Source organism: Triturus cristatus, chromosome 7 (genome assembly GCF_964204655.1).
Source record: "Triturus cristatus chromosome 7, aTriCri1.1, whole genome shotgun sequence".
In the NCBI taxonomy this organism is placed as follows: domain Eukaryota; kingdom Metazoa; phylum Chordata; class Amphibia; order Caudata; family Salamandridae; genus Triturus; species Triturus cristatus.
The window spans coordinates 1,456,936,093-1,456,958,314 of record NC_140590.1 but is presented as its reverse complement, the minus strand read 5'-3'; the positions used below and the strand labels follow the sequence as shown (position 1 = coordinate 1,456,958,314).

General features: G+C 44.8%; 1 protein-coding gene across 4 annotated transcripts in view; it reads right to left on the bottom strand.

Moving 5' to 3' along the window:
* L3MBTL1 (L3MBTL histone methyl-lysine binding protein 1) overlaps positions 1–22,222 on the bottom strand; it is a 501,211-nt gene that overhangs the window by 291,154 nt on the left and 187,835 nt on the right. For all 4 annotated transcript variants that reach the window (XM_085619211.1, XM_085619212.1, XM_085619213.1 and 1 more), the window contains 2 exons: positions 13,567–13,790; positions 13,304–13,442 (listed from right to left, as the gene is read on the bottom strand). In XM_085619211.1, the coding sequence (XP_085475337.1) occupies positions 13,304–13,442; positions 13,567–13,790 (363 nt within the window). The remainder of the gene's footprint in view (positions 1–13,303; positions 13,443–13,566; positions 13,791–22,222) is intronic.

The window sequence follows — 22,222 nt, the reverse complement described above, 5'->3', positions numbered from 1 at the left end:
AATGATAAAAGCTCAGAGACACCATTACACATTTATTTAAAGGCCTTAAACAAATAAACAGGATATTCCTCACTCCCCAGACACACCATCAGCTGATCCTCTCTCCTGTCTACCGATTACTTCAATAGATAACCAGGATCTATAGTGGCCCATTTGTTCAAAATAGCTCTGTTCTTGGTTGCCTATATTGGAGGAACAACTATGATGTGTTTTGTTTGAACATGGTCTAAAGATTTTCCTAGGGCCAGGGGATTGTGGTCATTCACACTGGTTTGAAGAATTGTAAGATTAAAGATCTTCAGACACTATTGTTTTAAAGCAGCAATAAAATCAATCATGCTGGCAGTACCTCTCCCAGTAAAAGTAACATAGTTTAGGGCTGATTCTGGTGATAGATCTAGCGTCAGTACTTGATCCAACCTGCTCAAGACAGTATTGAGGACATCCGCACAAGGATTATGCTTGAAATGCAGGTAATCCACATCATCATGACTTAGTACTCCATACACAGCATTCCTTGAGACTGGGCAGAGTCTGCTATTGACCTCCCCACACACCCAGATCATAAAAAATCCCATTTTAATACTTCAAATAGTGCAGGTAAGGCCACATAAAGTGAATTTACGATTTCAACATTTCTTCAATTAAAATTATTATGATAAAAATGAATGAGAACAATTGTCACATTGGCACAAGGGGTTAAATATTTAATCTAAAATTAAGCCGGGTTAAGGAAAGTATTGCTCATCATGCCAGCTAAAGATATGGACACTAAGGTTAACAGACCTCCCCTATCATGTCCATGTCTGGTAGGAATGACTGGTGTCTCAACGGAGTAAAACCCATTCACATGGACCTTGTCGCTGGACCAAGGTCTCCTGTAGACACACAATATGGTAAATTCTTAAAAAGTTATTTTAGTTATCATCCTTCAATTTGTTAGTAATGCCTACCGCATTCCAAAAGAACAAACTTGTGTCTAAGGCCACAGTCACAGAGCAGATTGTAGGAGAATACATTGCCTTGGCTTGCAAGGAAATACTAACTACATTGGAGACTGTGGACATTGGGTCATAAGCCACCAGCGGGGCGGTATCTTCCACCAGGACAAGATATTGTGTAGAAAGAGCACATTTGCGTGGGCTTTTTAATCAAACCATTCTTAGGTACCATCCCCCTGGAGGCACCCCTATTTCACCATTATTATTCGCCTCAGGCTATTTCTTTATACATTTACTCTCTGCAAATAGTCACACCCGGGGTGCTGCCTTGGTCCTGCTATCGTTGTCCTAAAGCTCTGGGCTCCATATCCATGCTGAGCCCTTTATTGAGAGAGTCAGTACACCTGCTCTAGAGGGGTGGATTGGTTGTGTGTCAGAACGGGTAATAGACTGGGCAAAGATGTGAATGAGGCCATTGGACCAATGGGCCTGAGATTACTATGCCTATAAAAATAAACAAGTGCCTTGATGTTATTCTGCGATGCACCTGCCCCTGTGTACATCAATCTACAAATTAAAAAGTCAACCAGATGTGGGTGCCTGAAATTAATTACAGCATATTTGAGCTGGTGGTTTCCGGTGCTCGGTTGAACTCAATTGTCAACAAAGCAGAATAACAGTTGATTATTATGTCAATATGCATTTAAAACACCTAATACCTACTGCCAGGCCATTCTTATAGCTTTGGGGACCTCAAACAGTCTGAATTGTCAAACTTGTAGCAGCGTGATGGTTAGTAGTTGTGTAGGTACTGTAGGTACTGTCATTGCCAACTCTTGGCTGGGTTTTCACCTGGGCACACTGGGCACACTGCGGGAATACGGAGTGTCTCTTAGGCAACTGCCCGGTGTGAGAAACAATGCGTCCGCCTCCCAGCCGCAGGGAGATCTGGGGCAGGTAGCCCCGGCCCCCACGAGCAACAATCAGGTGTCCCACATTGTGGGAATCCCTGACGTCTCTTATGTGCCTGCCCGGCGTGAGAAACAATGTGTCCACCTCCCAGCCACAGGAAAATCTCAGACAGGTATTCTAGGCCCCCACCAAAACAATCAGGCATTCCCAAGGTCACTTGACTTTTAGGCTGTACAAGAGTGGGCAATAGTTGTGTCATTTCATGAGTCAGATGTTCATGGTCCCCACCTGTTTTGAGCAGTATGTTCGCTGAAGCGCCATAAAACATGAACTGTCCTGCCAGGAGACCATCCGACTCCATTAATTCAGTGAACAGTTTCAACACTCTAGAGCAGTTCACCACAATTTGCTCTGGTACAGGCTTCTGACTGTCTAGCTCTGAGGTGCCCCATAGGTATTGCTAATTCTTCCAGAGGGAGCATACACAGGGGGCATTTTAGTTTTCTATAAACCTATTCTCCAACACCACAATGCGGTTTGGGGAAATATGTGCATTCACCATATGCGATCCCACGTTCCATGATGGTCAAGGGCCCATAAGCTACGGCCCTATATAGGTTAGACCTGTCAGCCTTAGGATGGGGCTTCCCGCAAACCTTTTACCATCACTCCTCCTATCTTTAAAGGGCCTGTCCTCATTGTCTAAAACCTGGAAAAATTGGCTTACACCGGATTGGCACATTTAAATTACTAAAAAGTCGCTAGTAAAGTTGTATACCATATACCGAGGTATAGGAAAGTGCCCTTTTTGTATGGTAATCCTCCACTTTTTGCTCCAGTGTCAGTCTTCTGTCCCTAAAACTGTTACATGTGAATTGGTAACCCCAACTGGCCAGAACTTTAACCCCCTTACAAGTCCTTAATATGTCGTACCAGTGGTATCCAGGGCCTGGGAGTTATCAGGGTCAAAGCCTGAAGCACTGTTTGTCTGGCAACCAACAGGGTAATACCCAATTGACCCCTTTAGTACCTGGGTAAGGAACAATAAAGAGCAAGCAACAAAAATGGTACAAAAGGAAAAGATAAGAGAATAACTTGGGACAAGAGCACACTAATTGACTCTATATCTAGTTTATTAATCTAGACAGATTTTATCAAAATATTTGGACTTTCCTGCAACAGAAATGACCACGGACCTTAATGGAAGCAACAAAGCAAAATTACAGCAACACAAATATACATAAATTGGACATGTGCAGAACGTCACAAACAAAAACACAGGAGGAGTCCTTGAAAATAAGTACAGTGTGGATATTCACTGTTGAGTGTGCTGAGAAAGTCCGACAATAATTTGTTGAGTCGCAGCGCGCTCTGTGGACTTCCTTCCAGTGGTTCGTCCTGAAATTATTAGGAGGACACTAACAAAAATTATATGTTGGTTTAGGGGTTAACTTTTTTGTGTGTTTTTGTTTGTGACGTTTTTTGTTGCTTGCTCTTTATTGAAGCACTGTTTGTGCCACCTGGAGTGACCCAAGTAATTAGATGACAGCACTCCTGACATTACAGACTACAGGAGCAGTACAAACTGCTTGAACCCAACTTTGCTCTCACCATGTGTGGCAAGGTCAATGCATTATTTTTAATACATTCGGTAACCCCTATGGAAGCCCTCCTGAGCCCAGGAGGCAGGATGCATTATATTAAAGATGAGAACATATAAGTGTAAGCTTATATGTCCCTATAGTAGCCTTGTCCATTAAGGTCTACTATAAGTGATCAGTGGCTCATAGGATAACATAAGTTGGAACCCGGGCAACAACAAGGTCGCCAGCTCAGTTATGGTACCGAAAAATATGTCATGTTTGGTACAAACAACATGCCTCATCACCCCTGATATGATTCTTGTGTCAAGGACGATATTGCATGCACCCACGTGACTATCTTAGAGGTTGCTCACCTGACTGCCCCAGCCCTTCCAATGCTTATGCTGCCAACCTGCTGCAGCCAAGACAGGAATCTGACCCCCTGCGAGGAGGTGTGGACTTTCCCAGGAGTCAGAAACAATGACCTGGATGAGAAAGAGATCAGACCTCCCCTCCCATTGAGGTGAGAATCTGACTCCTTCAGACACATAAGAAAAGAGTGGTCACAGAGTGCTCTTGGAGTCAATTTGGACTGCTCTGGGTCTTTATGCAGGGAATGGTCAGTGTCCAATCTGTAGTCAGTAATTTCAGACAACCTCATGTCGGAGTCTTCTTGGGTCCATCCAGCTTGCAACACACCCACCGCCTTCTCTGCTGTTGCTCTTTTAGCTCTGGCTTGACCCTGGGATGGTTGTTTTGTGTTTCAATTGCGGGAAGATCTACATTGAGAGTGCTTTGGTAGTTTCAGGGTACTAGGGCCTGGGCTGTCATTGACTGCTTCGTACAGTTCCAGCAAATTGAACACCTCTTCAGGCTCCATTTAGAAATATATTTTACTGCCTATAATCACCTCCAGCTTTGCTTGAAATAGCAGCATGTAATGAATACCCACTTCTTTGAGATGCATCTTTATCTCCATGAATGAAGTCTGCTTTTGATGCATTGCTGCAGTGTAATCTGGAAAGATCTACACTCTGCTGTTTTTCCATTGAGAGTTTCCCCATGAAACAAGCTTTTTGAATTAGCACTTCTATGTTCCAGTAATGAAGCAACTTAACCACCATTACACTAAGGGGCGAGAGAGGTGGAGGACGGCGTGAGGTGAACCTGTTGTCTGTTTCTGAAGAATAGAATTTAGACAATCGTTTCAGCACAGTGTCCGCTGCCAACCAATGTTCTATATATTTCATTCCCTTCAATCTTGTCTTAGATGCTCATCAGCGAATGCTGTTGCACCTAGAGCGTTGCTCTGACTTTTCCACCATGTAATCAAGGAAGCAAAACCTTTCTGTAATTTCCATTACTTGCCTCTCCTGTGTGGTCATGCATGTTGTCAATGTCCTCTGGTCATCTCGCAGTAGCCCCAACTCAATCTTTACCATGTCTATTTTTGCTTCCAAATTCTCCTGACAGGAGTGTCGGCTTCAAGAAAACTGTTTAGTTTATCTGATTACACTTTGCTCAGATATACAGTGACATCTCTCACACTCAGTCCATTTGGGATTAACAACAAACCCACTGTTTGGGATTGGCACACCACATTGCTTACTTGACGTTTGGAAGCCTTCAGTTAGCCAATGTTCTCCTGTGCCTTTCTAATCTCTGATGGCATTACTGTTTTTGACCCCCAGCTCTACACTGCATGCGTATATGAGACTGCACTAGTTAGGCATCTCAATTCACCAGACACAACTGTGATGTTTTTCTTCAAATGTGATGTCAGCGCTGCCAGGGCCCTTCTCCTGTGTACCTTTACTGTAGGCTAAGGTCATGTTTTTGTGTATGCTAGAGTTTCAAACTGCTGTGTGCCCTTGGTCTTGGTATTACATCAAATATTCAGTCTAATGCTGCATGCCTATCTGATCTAAACAACAGTTCTTTGCTTATGATGTAAGCACTCTGGAACACAGATCTATTAGGTCTACAGCTCAGGATGAAAGCTGTTCAGGTATTGATCTCCAGCTGCATGATGTGCAAAGAGTATCTGCTACATGTCTGAAAGGTGCTTCCAAACCTCAACTGGGAGCAGAGGAAGCCTTGTTCCCTGTCTAGTTGCTTCTGCTGCTCCACAGTCCATTAACTGGGCAAGGCTTTTCCAAGGGCATTAGTAGCGACCGGTCAGCAGTTGTGCACCACTCACAGTGGTGAAGAGGTGATAGAGAATGGCAGAGGTAGGAAGGCCTCACTACTAATTTATTCTCCTGGTGGCAATCCTCGCTTCAATCTAAGTCACTTATCACTGCTGCCACCTTCACGTTGCTTCTTCCTGGCTCTTGCACAAGTGGTCCTCATCTATACCCAGTCTTAGAAGAGTGCAGCAGTGTTCCCTAGCCATCACTTCCATGGGTACCGGGTGTTCAATCACCTCTTATAACTGGGGTGATGTATTTCATTTGGATCACTACTGCACCCACCATTATGAGCCTCAGAGGCACATTGTTGTTCAGCAGCCCTCTTTCCACTCTGAGGCAGTCAGGGCCTCTGTATGGTTCTTGGGGGTATTACTACAAACAAAAACAACAAATCTCCCGGGCATCTTGTCAGAGAGGCCCCTGAAAGACAAGATGACAGGGAGAGTGTGTTTTACTCTATAAGCTGTCTGCCACACACCACCATCCAATAACTTAATGGAAGTTTCAATTTCTGGCTAAAACATACCACTAGTACATCCAAAGCAGCAGGAAAACACTGTAGAGAAACTATCTTTATACTAGCTAATGCAATGAATAAACACAAAAATGTTTCATTATTTATTTTACAGAAGTGTTACCACCTTACTGAGAATATCATGCTGATATGGATACCACAGGAACTCCTATGTTGCACAGCTGATTTGGCTCAGGCAATGTGAGGCAGATGATTGGCTCATAGGAAGATATGGACCATGGAGGTAAAGTCTCTAAATAATCAGTCAGGGATTGGCAATGGGAAGTTTTGAAAGATGTACAGAAAGTGTGGGAGAACCATTACCTTGAAAATGACCACAAGACCAAGAAGTTGAGTGGAAGGTGCGCCCAGCACTGCAGGTCTGTTCTCCTTGGATGAGGAGAGGTGTCATGTTGAGGTTCCAGGTCAATTCAGGGACAAGGGAGATGTATTTGAAGCTCAGTAAATTTAACAAGCATGGAAATTTGCCTATGAGTTGTTGCAATGTCTTCACGGACTGGAACTAGCTGGAATTTAGTTGGATTCACTAGCAAGCCAGAGGCCTCATCATATAGCTCTAAGACGCAGAGGCATCTCGGCCCGTTTGACCAGGTTGAGCCAGGTAGAGGAGAACGTTGTTGACATAGAACGCAATTCTGTCATCCACAAAGCCCTCCCAGCTCCACCCCCGTAATTGAGCTTCACAACGCACTAGGTGAATGAGGGGTTCAATGGTGAGGGTGAACAGAAGGAGTGACAAGGGACATCCCTGCCGGGTCACCCTACATACCGGGAAGGAATCTGAGAGTACCCCATTAATCATCACTCAGGCCGTGGGTTGGGAGTATAGAAGATCAATATAACTATGTATGTGGGGACTGAAGCCATTATGACCAGTAGTGTCCTCATAAAGCCACAGTCCACCGAATCGAAGGTCTTCGATACGTCAAGGAGAAGGAGGGTGCATGAGTCAGGTATCTCATGGACTTTCTCCAGTGCAACCTGAGGTCAGCGTATACAGTGTTAAGTGCCTAGATTGGGCATAAGCCCACAATGATCTGGGTGGACCAGGCTGGAGATAACCTGTTGGAGTCTAGTGGCAATAGTTTTTGCAAAGATCTTCCTCTCGATGTTGATGAGGGAGATAGGGCGGTATGAGCTGCAGAGAGGCGAGGTCTTTCGGGACTTCAGGATCACCACAATAGTGGCTGCCATCAATTTTAGTAGAAACCAGCCCCGCTGGGCAGCCTCTGTTTATTATTTGAGGAGGTGTGGTGAGAGGATATCTCAGAACTTTTAGTAGTATTCTAGTGGGTAGCCGTCTGGTCGGGGAGTTTTTAATGAGGGCAGCCCAAATACGGCATAGTGGATCTCCTCCACTGTGAGGGGCTTGTCAAGGGCTGTCTGCTCCCAGAGTGACAGCTGCCGAAGTGGTATGTGGGACAGGAGAGGTCAACTAAGTTCGGGGGAGAGGTGGGGGCAAAGACGATGCGCGTACAGCTCCAGCTAGTACTCGGAGAATGTTGCCGCTATTGCTATGGGGTTGACCCGAAGGACCACAGCCGAGTCCAGAATCTTTTGTATTATTATTCTGGCAGCCATGTCTTTGGTGGCTAGCCAGTAGCTGAGTTTGCCGGACATCTCCCCGAGCTCATAGAATTGCTGCGTAGAAGCACTCCAGCACTGTTGGGCGTCTTCAAGGGATGTTGGCCTAAGGGTAGATCTGGCTAGCTCCAGTTGATATCGCACAGTTTTGGAAGTGTTTATGACATACTGGCATTGCTGGGCAGTGGCTTGGTTCTCTAGGTTTATAATTGTCTGTTGTTTGGCTTTTTCTGTCCATCACACGTAGCCCTTGGCAATTCCACGCATTGGGGCCTTACCTGCAGTCCAGAGCATGCTCGCTGATTCCAGGGAGGCAGTGTTAGCCTCAAAATACACTTGCAATTCTGTGTCAAGGAAGTCCGCACAGTGATCGTCATGTAGGAATCATGCATTCAAATAAGATATGGGGCATGCAACATAGCAGTACCCACATAGGTGAAGCTCTACGGGAGAGTGATAGGAGATGCCTCTAGGGAGGATGTGCACATGGATAACATATTGTACTTTGGTTGCAGGGACTAGGAGAAGGTCTAAATGTGAAATGTGGGTGTACTCTCTGTCTCAAGGGTGCAAAGTTCTCCATATGTTTCAGAAACCAAAAGACTCTAGCCACGCCCAGGGACATCTTAAGGATTTGCAGGGCCCTGGGCTAAACGTATTTTCGGGGCCCCTGTTTGTAACAGTTTTGAATTCATGATACAATTTCAGCTCTTTCATGCCACCCTTGGTCAGGTTACCTGACAGCGTACAGGCACACTGTTTTAATCTAAAAGAAGCTGTTTTTATGGATCTTGCATGGTGTTGAAAAACAAACATTTAACTGCCTACATTAAAAATGAATTAAAGGAAAACGTATTTAAAAACAGTCTGTTAAGATTCAAGGTCATCAGGGCAAGAGCAGAGCTGGCTCGCAGGGCCCCCCTAAAACGCTGGGGCCCTGGGACAGGGCCCACTTTGCCCATGCCTTAAAATGTCTCTGGCCATGTCCAAAGTTGTCACGCACAAGCGAATTTGTGCAACATAGGAGTTCCGGTGGTATCCATATCAGGGTTTGGGGTAGCATTGAAATCTCCCCTTTAATAGTTGCACCTACAGGAATGGCTGATATTACATCAGTGAGTGCATTGTATGTTTGGGTGGGTAAGTGTGGTGGGTGTAAATTCTGAGGACGTTGCATAGGCAACCGTTAAGCAAACCCTTCACTCCCATGCATTTGCCCAGGAGGGTCAGCGATCATGGGAGTGAATGAGAAAGGAAGGATCTACATAGCAGTATCGCCACCCCCCTGGAGCCCCTGGTGAACCATGTGAGCCCTGAAGGTGTGTTTCTTGTAGCAGCAGGATGGAGGTATGAAGGTGCTTAGCATAGCGAAGGACTGCTGTCCTTTTAATACAGTCTAGCCGCCAGCTAACATTCCAAGTGAGGGTCGTATTGGCCTCCATGTGTGGATTGTAGTGGGTGAGCTCGGTGTCCACCCTGAAGGGGGCAGCCAGTGAGAACACAGGAAGGGAATTGAGGAGCTACACATGTTAGTGGCACAGGTCGCTGACATGTAGGTATCAATTGTGTAGAGGTCAGTAGGTTGGCTAGGCAGCCAAAACAAACCAATAAAAATAAAACAATCAATTCCCCATCCCCCCAACAACCCCCACCCCATACTTCCTCCCTCAAAGCATATGTTTCCCAAAACCACCCAAACTCACTTTTAACACTCATACGCCTCTCCGGTGCCACTTGTCGCCATATGTCTAGAGAGTGACCATACGGGATCACCTACTTGCTCATCCATGGTGTCACTAGTAGGCCGCTTCTGTGACCTGCTGCTTTCTTGTCTCCACGCCACAAGTGCAGGATGGCCAGTTCACTGTGTTCACGGATCTCTGTGCCGAAAATCTGAATAGTCAGCAGATCAGTCACATGTGCTACGAGATCCAACACGCCGACGTTGATTAGGTTTCAGATGTTGGGGCTGCAGTGATGATATTGTTTTTGGGGAGGCCCCAATGTCTGTTCCCGAGTTCTGCACGGGCATCCGCTTCCCAGCCCACTCCTGCGCCGCCTTTGGGGTGTCAAAGAAGTGAGAGCAGCCCTTGTGCAATACTTGGAGCTTCGCAGGATTGATGGGCATATATTTAAGGTTGAGGAATCTTATCTTTGGCTTCATCTCATCAAAGGATCTATGTTGCCTCTGCATCTCACAGAAGGATTCTGTGAATATCATGATCCGTGATGCCTGATATGTCACTGTCCCAATTTTCTGGGCCTCACATAGGATGAAGTCTCTGTCCCAGTAATTAAGCATCCTAGAAATCAGTGAACGTCTAAGGTGCCCCGGGGGGATGAGTTGGGTTGGCAACCTGTGGGCCCTTTCAATCACAAACTACTATGATACGGTGTCTCTGGGCAGCCAGTTCTGCAGCCAGTCCCTTCGAAAGTCCAAGTGGTATGAGGATTTCGATCCCTCTGGAAGCCCACGAATTGCAGATTGTTGCACCACGATCTGTTGTCGGCATTCTCCACGCACTTTCCTGGGGTGGCAGTGAGGGATAAAAGCTTGGCCTCTTTGGTCTTGAGGGAGTTGATAGTAACTTCCACTGTGGAAATCCTCACCTCTGCTGTGGTCACTCTGTGGGTCATGCAGAGGCGTAGCTTGGTCAGTAAGATTGGGGAGTGTGATCTTCAGGATTTCTAACATTCTATAACATTAAAATACATTATATGACAGGTAGGGGACATGAGAAAGGCTTCAGGGCCAGTGAAAAGGGACAGGAATGCAGTTGGTAGTGGTAGTAAGTGAGGGAACAAAACAATATTTTGTAAACGAACCAACATTTTTAAGACTTTCACATCAGGAAGAGAGTGTTTACATTTTTGTCTGTGTGTATGTCAGAATTACTGCTGAAATCCAACAAGCACATCACCCGACTGAAAGCACCTGTATTCAACTATTTACCAGAAAGTACATTTATTAGGGGGGTGTAAAACTCCAACCCCCCCTCCCCTGAAGCTATGCCCCTGGGGTCAGGTCCCGGAGGTATTGCTGGATGAGCGATATGTCTACTTTGACATCTCCTATCCTGCCCTCAACCGCCTTACTGGATGCCTGTATGGTAGTGAGGTCTGTGGGCTCTGCAGCATGCCAGTCTGAGGAGACAGCCCCATGCCACGCAGCACCAATGTCTGCAGCGGTGATAAACCTGTCCATCTTAGTTTGTGCATGCATCATTAGCCCTTTGTCCTTCCCCATTTCGTGGAGTATGGGGCACCCGGGATAAGAGTTAGAGTTCTAAATCTGGGGGGAGGTCCAGTAGGACTTGCTCGGCCCAATTGCTGAGTGCGGGGCAGCATGAGCAGCCGAGGGTATCTGGTGAGGCTGCCACCTGGCAGGGGGGCAGGAAGCCCAAGGTCCGCAGGTGGTATGGGGTCCAGTATCCAGGCAAGGGTAGTTCTCAGGTCCCCATTCCCCTAACTCTCACTCAGCACCCGCCACTGAAGATTCCAATACAAAAATGGGGTAACCCAATAATGGTCACGGACCTGGGTAGAATGCAATACAAAAAACAATGGTCCTAGACATCTATTTCAAAGTTGATATAAATCAAATATCCTACTAGCGTATACGAAAGATAATTACATGAGCATCAGCAAAACGATCAGTTTCCAGCCGAAGTGTGCAAAATACGGACGCCGGCTTGGCGGATTTAAGTTTTGGCATTCATTGCCTGGAGCTGCATTCACTACATGGAATTGCATATACGATCCTTACACCGCGATGACCGCGCCCATCAAGACCCTACACTGAATAAGGAATCTACACCCCAAAAGCGTCTGCGGGTGTGTGACAAGGCCTCATACCTACTCAGGTTGCCCCAGACAGTCCTGAAGAAGACCTTCAAGGCCGAGGTCCCAAATTACCCTCGTGGCCCTAAGTCGGGTCAAAACATTGACGCCCCCTTAAGTAGCCTGGACCCCAACGTGCCACATAAGGATACATTTCTGTGTAAACTCAAATTGTACATAAAGAAGTTTGTTTATTTTAACATGGCCAGGCCAGGAAGGACGGTGATTTGTAACCAGTCCAATATTTGAATGTTTCTAATTACCCTCTATGTCACAGCCTTGAAATTCCTTTTCACTACCTCTACACCAGAGCACTTTCTCTCTTGCACGTTCTCCCTGGAGCAACCTACCTTTCCCTCTTTCCCTTGACTAATACAGTCAATTGATTTATTATTCACCACATGATATGAGAATAAAACGCTTGGCGAAGTATACCTTGGTTGTTGCATCTCTTCATATTAAAATATGTATTGATTACTTTGAGCCTATAAATCGTTTTGCTGATGCTCATGAAATTATCTTTCAAATACTCTAGTAGGATATTTGATTTATGTCAACTTTGAAATAGATCTCTAGGACCATTGTTTTTTGTATCACACTGCAGATTCCAAGGCAGGGTGACAGGAGGGTGAGGCGGTTTTGTTACAAGGGTTGGCCCCATCTGAATCAACTCACCCAGGCAGGTGATGTCTGCTGTTACCTGGGGGTGGGCTAGTGATGGCTGGGGCTACTCCCCAAAGGAAGGATCGATGACAGTGTCCTGCATGCTCAGAACCCAGGCCAAAGCAGTAGAAGAGGTAAGGGCAGTGGTGGCGCCGTAAGGGCCAGGCTCCAAGGGCCAACATACGCATGGCTGGCCAGTCAGGCAAGTCCAGTAATGTCCAGGGACGAGGCAACCAGGTCCTCCCTCTACCTCCCCCAAGGAAGTTTGATGGCTCCTGCAGCAGCAGGACCCTGGCCCCAGGAGGACCAGAGATAGGGTGGTAGCAGGCTGCTCACGTGGCAGGGTGGAGTTAAAGACTTGTGACCCACAGGACCCCCATCTGCCACCTGCACCCCTTTCCATCATGCTCACTTTTACTTTGGACTTGGGGCCGAGCAGGGCTTCCTCCGGAGCACACAACAGCTGGGTACAGTATTGATTCCAGTGGCAGCCGGCCCCCCAGCACCAACCAGGCCCCAATCCTGGCAGAGGTATGGGGGGATGAATAGGATGCCTGCCCTCCCAGGTGTCTGTACCACTCACATCGAGGCATGCAGCCACCTGGCTGCCACAGGCGACCAGGCCCCAAGGCCCGAGGGAGAGCACCGGGAGTCCAGCTGCGACTACAGAGCAGAATAATAGATGGTCTGCAGTCTTCTGTCAGTATAGCAGGATTGTAGAGGATGGTCGGGATGGCTAGGAGCACACTGGCATTGTAACTAGCCAGTTCTCCCATTCTAATGATCACCAAGGTACGGGAGAGTGAGAACCAAAAGACAGGGGAGCTAGTGCCATCTGAAATAAAGTTCAACATGGTGACATGGTGAGTGAAAAAAGCACCCTCAAGGGTTATTAGTTCAAATGTGAGGTTTACTATATTGTCTGACTACTCTTACCTCTGCTCCTAGAAAGAGGTCTCCATATTAAAAAAAATACATCTCTGTGTCTCCTTGCACACACCATACCACAATGTCCATAACAAACAAGCTATGAATACCTCTGATCTTTCTTACCTTGGGTCAAAATTGAACCTTCTTTGGTATACAACATCTTCTCAGACTGGGTGTCTCTCAGTGACTGTGCCTCATTTGGAGGCTCAGCAGACTCTGTCTTTTCAGTACTGGAAAATTCCAGGCTCCCATGGTCATTCATCTGAAACCAGTATTTAAATGGAAAGTAAATGATGTACTGGGAATACAATTCAGAGCATAAAATTGTCTTGAAGGTAACTATTGCAAAATAAGCTACAAATGTTGGATGTATGCTAGTCATGTACCTGTAAATTGTTATCAGAAAGAGTGGCAAATTGATCCTTCCTCCCCAACACTCGGAGAGAGTTGAGGGATTGAATTCCACTAATTTGTGGGATCACAGTAGCTGTCAAGGGTTCACTTCCATTCCCCCACTCTAGTTTCTCTCTTCCGGTACTTAGATTGGGATCTCGGGAAAAGCAATGACTTTCTGAAGTGCTGCTAGGTAGATTTATCACACTGGTGTTTGCTGAAAGAGAGGGCGAAACAGAAGAGATCAGGCATAAATCTCTGAAATATTATATAGTATTATTACGGTCTAGTCTACATTTGAATGTGCAATCCTTCAGCAAAAGCAATACTGTTAAATGGCTTGATTTACTTTAGGAGGCATTATCAAATACGTACATTATGAGACAATGCAAAACTCAGCTATGATATTGGTCGTACAACCCCAAAAATGTGGCAGTGAAATCAAGTGCATCAACATATAACATGAGAGAGAATTAAATTGTTCATGAATAAAATAAAGTAGTCTATGGCTGGGCTGTATTAATCTTCACGACAGTGCTGGATAAACCCCAAAAACGGGGCGTAATTTCCAGGGTGGGTATAGAGAAAGAAACACTATGCGTGATTAAGGATTGGCTGGGGCCTTTAAATGAGTCCATTCTCAAAGAAGGGGGTTGATGGGTCACTGGAGGCTGAATAGTTTCAGGGAAAAGTCCTGAGTAGTGAGCACCACTGACTAAATCAGGTTGTTCAAGCAAAGAATCTTCAACTAGGTGAGAGACATGAGTGCCTTGCTATCCCCACCTAAGTGTGGAAGGCATCTGTCCTTTATACTAATAGGGAAGTGATGGAGGAGAAATGGTTGATTATCCACCCACCTAGAAGGTTAAGGTCTGAGCTTTAGAAAGTTTATGATCTTTCCTGGAAGACCAAGGAGGGTGATTATCTCCCTTTTCATTCATAGTACTGTTGCCCCTCATTACTTTCAGAGACTTGAGAAGTGAGCATTTCATATTATAAAATGTATTTATGAGCATGCAGTCTCACCCTGGAAGAGTTATTTTAAAGTCAAAGGCAATGGGCTGACCCCATAGGCATGGATAGTGGTAAGGAACGAAATGTGGACAGTGCCCTTCTGATGGTACAGAAGTCCAAGATCCCCAAATGGGTGTATCATCCATGGAAAATAGGTCTCCAAAGAGCACCCGGTGTTCCAGAACAAGAATGAGCAGGACTGAACAGTGTGAGGCCAAAGAAGGATAATAGGCTTTTTTTTTTTAATCTGTCACTGATAGATGACTCTTGTAGACCTTTCTGGCCATGAAAATGGCAAACAGCAGAAAAGCTTGAATAGAATAATCCCCAACATGCCTCCTCTCTTATCTCTCATTTTAAAGAGCAAAGGTAGGTTTTGGTCCCAGCTGTAAGCTGTACAAGTTTCAGGAAAATCAGAAAAAGGGAAAGAGATGGGTATAGAATCAACAAAATATCTCTAAAGCCTAATAGAATACTGTACCATGGTAATTGGAATATCTCTGAAACACAAGCAGATATCTCAGCCAAATATAATAGTTAGGGGCCGATTACGATGTCGTCTGGAAAGTAGTCCAACCGAATCAGCTTCGCAATGCTTTCCGAACGGCTCGGGCTCGTGGATCCAACTGACCGATTACGGTGTGTCCGAACACCGTTCGGTCGGACTCCAATTGACTTCCAAGGGAGCCTGTGTTCCGAACGAGAACACAGGCTCCCATTGAAAAAAGGGGTAGTTGGGGAAAACCTTGCAACCTGTGTCAGGCACCCCATGGTGCCTGCCACACTGTGCATGCTGTGAAAGGGGGGAACCATGGATACCCCCACTGGGCCGATTCAGAGGGCCTTAGGTAAAGGGGGGGCCTTCTAGGGGCCCCCAAAGACAGATTCCAACAGCCGTTTTGGGTCGGGCAGACCGAATGGGAACGGCTGTCCAAATCTGTCATCGTACTCGCTCGTTAGGAAACTGTGTCCATAGAACTGTACGATTCGGTTCCAAAAGGCTGGGCTGTCCGAATGCCTTTCGGAACCATTTCGGACTGTCAGAACGATTTCCAGACATCATAATCGGTCATCCGGAAATATGTCCGAGTTGGTCGGAACCTAGGCTTCCGAATCGTATTCGACAGAATCTGATGCCATTCGGAGCCTTTCCAAACACATCGTAATCGACCCCTTAATAATAATTTAAGGCAATGCAGCACAATTAATAATTCAAGCCAAACTGTGATCATTGGCGCAACACAATAACACAAGCAACATATTAAAAAGGTTTGTATTGTTAATTCATGACCTAATGTAATATACCTTTGAGGTCACTGACAGGTCACTCAAGGGACAGCCTAACCAAGCTTAATGATATCCTCTCATAATCAGCTAGACCGCTTCAAAGTCAAAACTACAATCCATAACACAAGAGAATCCCTTGATGATATGAGTCACAGCTTTTCTTGGCACAAGAGAACATTTGAAAGAGCTCAATAACATCACTGCATAAAGCAAGACATCATGAAAACAAAGTGTCACACTACGGCAGGTCAAAAACTCACTAAATTACAAAGAATCACCTTGCTGTTCTCAATAACACTACTTGATGACAAAAGAAAATAAATACAACTCAGGATATTTCTAGATAAGCAAGAAGGCATCTCACTACATCAGAATCTAGAAGATCACTGGTCCTCCAGAGTTATTTTACGATGACAATAGGCACATTACAAAATGCATAAAATAATAAATTTCACAAAGATAAGCCACGTTACCATATTACAAAAGCGAAATCTCAAAGAGTGTAATGGTGCTGCTTTGTATCACAATAAATGTGTCTTGCTTCTCAGAGACATTACAGAGGGCTCAAAAAATCAAAAGATTGTTACTAGACCTGCAGGTCTAGTAACTTCGAAAATCTACTTGACCTCTGTGAGAAAATGTGACAAGTTAACAAGATTTAAAGGCATTTTTATTGCTCAATAACTTAGTGAGCAATATAGATGCCTTGAAATCTTGCTATCTTGTCACATTTGCTCTGCATTCAGAGACAGTGGTCAAAAGTCAGTCTTCCTTCCTACTCGCCAGAAAGGGCGAGTAGGACCTAAAAATAGCTCGCCCTAATTAAACCGGCTCGCAAATGAGAGTGGGCGAGTCGATTTTTAGAGCCCTAAACAACATACTGATCTCCAAGATAATCACTACACAATCCAAGAATAATTTCACCCAGGTCATCAAATTAACGTAAGCATCCAGAAACATTATACATGTTCTATGGTATGTGCCCGTGACTCAAATGAACACTTAAACAAGTCAGTCAGTGATGACGCTTATAAAGTGCCCTATCCCAAGCATTGCCTGCGGGTAAGTTCACCTAAGTGAGTTTGGTTTGTTTCTCTGCAACACAAGAAAGCAAAACTAGTGAGAGAACTGTGGTCAGATTTGTATTTTCAAAGAGGAATATCTCTTGCGAAGGTATTCTTCAATGAAAGAAATGTGTAGGTTTGTAATAAATGCTGCTTTTCATATGTTAATGTGACAATACCTTTAAAAGGAAGAGAGGAGTGAGCAATCAGTAGGTCACACCATTTCTGACTGTTACTCTTGAGAATAGAGCCCCAGCCTCCTTTTTTTGTATGTATATTTTAATTGGTCAATATCAAATAGATCCTCACGCAATATGGTGACTCAATGCCTGTGCTATTATGTTACAACTGATTTAAAAGACTTAAAAGGAGTTAGAGAGGGAAAATGCTAACTCTGTACTGTGGATTGAGACTGCCTGAAGTGATTTTTGGAAGCAGTGGTAAGGAGTTTAACATAGTCGTCAACTTTACAATTACAAGGTAGTTAGTACCTGGAAGCCAATATTCTATTTCGAAATCTAAGCTGGGGATTTGATGGATAGCGTCAACAGGGGAGCCAGATCCATGTTAAAATAGAGAAACTTGTTAATAAGCCTTAACGTTTGAACTCCTTTACAAAAACAGAACTGGCAAGTAGGACAATCTGAACTATAAACGTAACTGTAGGTGGTTTGTGAATATATAGCTGCCACAGTATTACAGAATGAATGTGATAAGGATGTATATGTAAGTAATTGCACATTACGGCTTCTTTCAAATGCCCACCGTTTTGCACATATCCTTTTTTTTTCATGGGGTTAAAAAAATAGACATACATTTCAAGCTTTAATATTGTTTTCATATATAATTTGAGTATAATATTACCTGAATTGAGATGTGCAGCCCACATCTGGACCTTCATTTTTGGTGTTGCTGGTCCAGTGTCATGGCTTAAGCTCCTGCTGTTGTGGGGCCATAAATCTGAAGGGCTTAATGTTGTCTAAGAGGGCATGAAGAAACCCCCGTATTCCTCAGTATCACTGACTATACCATTACCAGAAGGCAACAGTGAACCTGAGACTAGTGTGACTGTTAACTGAATCTGTTAAGTGGGGCTGGCAGGGCAGCCAAGAGAGATCATGTGGTATGTAGGAGATGTTGTACAACTTAGTTTTCTATGGACCTGTTAATGGTGCCCTTATTCCTATTGAACTGCTACTTGATGGGCGAACACGATATGTCAGTACCCTGAGAGCCACTCTGCATGTGAACTGTGTGTTTTGAGGACCATTCACATTCACCTCCTGCTTGCACATTGGCCACTAGTTTGAGAGTGAGGAACAAAAGACTAGATGACAACATCTCCTGCAATTTACTCAGTCAAAACAGAACCCTCAGTAGCTGGATATGGACTGAAGACTCCACGGGTCTTAAAAAAGCCTCATCATAGTTAGAACAATAGCACAACATGGTACCACCGATTTCTTTCTTCGCCATTGAGGAGAACTAAAAGCTACTGAGACATAAGCTACCTTGTAGAATTTGTGGCTGTTTTGCTTTAAGGCAACATGAACCGGGTCATAGATTACTAAAATACGCTCCTGGCAACACAGCTAGTTGCTCAAGATGATAGCAAGTCTGACAAAAACTTTTGCAGATCATACATACAACCCCATTAGCTATCAAAAGTAAAACAGACGTAGTAGCCATTAAGTTAATTTAATGAGAAATGAGCAAAACAGCCAGACAGAGAGTCAGAGAAAAACAGTCATAGTCAAGGAAGTGGAAGAGATGGTTGTATCATTCGAAGCCCAAAGTCACACTTTTGAACAAACAGACAGAAGATTTGACTGACAGAATCAGGAGCCTTGAAAATAGAGCTAAAAATGCTTAGAACAGATCTAGACACAACATCTTTATATTGAATTGGAGGATTCTAATATGGAGCTCTTCGTATAGTTTTGGCTCAATAGAGTTTTGGGTCCAAACAGCCTTTCAAAATTTTTCTCCACTGAGGAAGCACAGAGAGCTGTCATCCCCCAGGCTCTTACCAGAGCCTGTGTGTAAGAAAGCAAGGTTTTTGTACAGATGCCCCCCATTTGGACTATTAGTTGTTGGTTTTCTACTCTGACACTGCACTGCATCCTGCTAACCAGGCCCCAGTACCAGTGCTCTTTACCCTAAACTGTTATTTGTGAATTGGTAACCCCAATTGGAAAATACTTTACCCCCTTATAAGCCCCTAGTGTTTGGTACCAGGGGTACCCAGGGCATAGGTGGTAAAAGGGTCTCAAGGGCTGCAGCATGGTTTTGTGACAGCCTGGGTGACCTAAGTAAACTAATGAGAGCAGTCCTGCCATTGCAGACTGTAGGAGCAGTGCAAACTGCTCGAACTCAACTGTGCTCCCACCATTTGTAGCAAAGTCAAATACACTACATTTACTATATGTCAGACGCCCTAAGGTAGGCCTTCTCAGCAGAGGAGGCAGGGTCCCCTATGTTAAAGGTGAGTATAAGCGTAAGCCAATATGTTGGTATAATGTTGTTCCCTATTGGAAACTACTATAAGTATTAGTGGTCAATAGGATAACATGGGCTGCCAACTGGGCACTCTCAAGAATGGCAGCTACATTATGGTACCACTAAAATATGTCATGTTTGGTATCAAGCAGTGTGCCTTCTCACCCCTGAACATAATTTTCATGCCCTGGGTGATGTGTCATGCACTAAGGTGACAACTTAGAGGTTGTCCACCTGGTTGCCCCAGCTTCTCTGTGTTCTGGCTGAACAGTTCACACTTTCCCGTTCCTGCTGCCACCGATGCAGGATTTTGACTTTCTGCCAGGCTGTGTGATGACACCCAGGATTCAGGAACAAAGGTTTGGGCAGGAAGGAGGTCACATCTCCTTCCTCTCAAGCAGGCTAGTGAAGTGGCACATCAAGCTGCACTGTCTCTGATATGTATCAGGGTGGAATCTTAGTGGTGGAAACAGCTCTCCTCCTACCCCAGGCACATTCGCACCCAGGCAAAAGGAAATTAGCTATGCAGGGATGCATACACCTCCAGAAGGCTGGCCACACCTCCAGGATGACCAGCCTGGTTTGTACACCACCATTTGATTTCTGTCATCTTTAGAAAGGACAAAATAGAGGGTTCTGGGCAGAAAAGGTGACATACACCCCCGGATGTTGTCACCTCAGGGGCAGACTAGCTGCAGAGATAAGCTGCCCATTGGTTACTAGCTCCCACACCCCTAATTCCCTTAAATCTAGGATTTAAGAGACCCCCTGACATCAGAAATTCAGTTCTGATCCAACTTGCATCAAGAGGACAACAGAGGGGATTGTGCCATCAACAACAAGACTTAACAAAAACAAAGGTAAGGATACCCTGAACCTGTGGAAACACTTCTTGGAACTGTAGGATTGAACCTCGTCCTTGGCTAAAACTCAGCACTCCCTGGCAAAGCGACCCCTGTAGAAGCCAGAAGCACCCCCAGACTCTCTTGGAATAGTGAGACTAGTCCCCTGCAAACTGCAGGTATAACAGCACTCTCGAACGAAAGAACTGTTAGCCATCCGGCCCGCCAAGAGATGGTCATAATCCAGATGGTGTAGTTCATTGTGGTAAGTGTAGTTCAGCCTTCGCCGAAGTTTCAAGTTGCTACTGCACTTCCCTGCATCTCCAGACGTCACAGAAGCTCCAAGCTGAGCTTACAGCTGCTAAGGCTTGTTGGTCACTGGTCTGGTCACTGATCCCTTGATGCAACACTGCATTAAGATGGCATTCCAGAATACCTGTGACCGACATCAGCAATTGCCCCGATCGCATGCTTTTGCATCTTCTTTTCAGCAGTACAGTGTAAAGTGGTAAGAGCAGCATTACCACGGCTCCCGTCAGCACCAAGGACAGCCAGCAAAACTCTACACCTGGGCTCCACGGGCCTGGTAAAATAGAACTGACTGTTGTGGCTTGGTCCTGGGACTCGCACCACCCTGTAACGGTTCAACGCAACTCGATCCCCAAGTGACTGATTGCCACTAGTAGTTTTTGTTATTGACCACAATGATAAAGTCTCACTGTATTTTACCGCTTGATTTTTTACTGCTTTGGAAAATCCATAACACCAGTTATAGGTATGCTATTTTATTAATTAAGGTAAAAATCCACTCTATTTTTATAAGTTGATGTGGGATTTCTCTCAAGTTGTGTCCTTTACATATCGTTCATGTTGGTACCCTGACATGCTTGAATCATGTTCCTCTAGTGAAGTCTGACTGGATTTTGCCACTCTACCAGGACTGAGCTAAGTATTTACTAGTGTGAATGCAAGGAACATCATGTCCTATTGTGATAATATTACATGATAAGGATACCCAGTCATACCACATAGTATTCCACTTTCCTACACTGACATAGGCCCTTAATCACCAGCTCCCAAATTATAGAGATCATGACACAATTACTCAATGAGCATGACATTTAAGCCCCATCGACTTCAAGAAAACTTCTGTCATTCATTTTTTGGATTATTCACAGGTGGTACAGCACAAGCATAACTCATACTTCACAGTAAAATGTAGACAGAGACTTAAATAATATTTATGTGCGCCTTTTTCCTGCTAAACAGAAGGTACAGATGCATGGACAAACTATCCTCTTTAGAAACGCTGCAGCTTCTTTGGAGTGCCGAAATGTGATGGAAAATCCCCACAAAGATTGGGACTAATCAGATCCAGAGTAGCAGTGGTGCAGACAATGTAATACGTGATGTAGAAGGTTAAGAAGCGACGGCTATGGCAAAGCTGAGAACCATTTGACTGGGTTCGGCAAACAACCAACTCTGGTGCAAAATCTTAATGGATTGACTCAAACACAGAGGGAGCAACAGCTGATTCAACCTCCACCCCTCAAATTACCCCAGAGACAGGAGATTAAATCACTTGGAGCAGAATTACCTGACCTTTAAAGATAATAGCTGCTGATCAGCCACCCTTCCTGTGGGCAGTGTTCTGACTTGTGATTCTGCACTATTAAATACCTACAAGTTATCTACAAGCAGTAAGGGATTACCAAGTGCTGTCTATAGCAAGTAAGACCCGTCTTGTAGCTCCCTTTATCGTGTTCCTTTTGTCCGCTCCAATTCTAAAAATATCAGGAGTATATATCACTGCTTCAGAACAGGGTCCACTCTACAACGTTATTACTTAATACATGAGGAACAGTCATGTTCCTTCCAAATGATAGAGGACTCACACTTACATTCTGTGCAGAAAGGCACACATTTTATCTTTACGGAAAAAA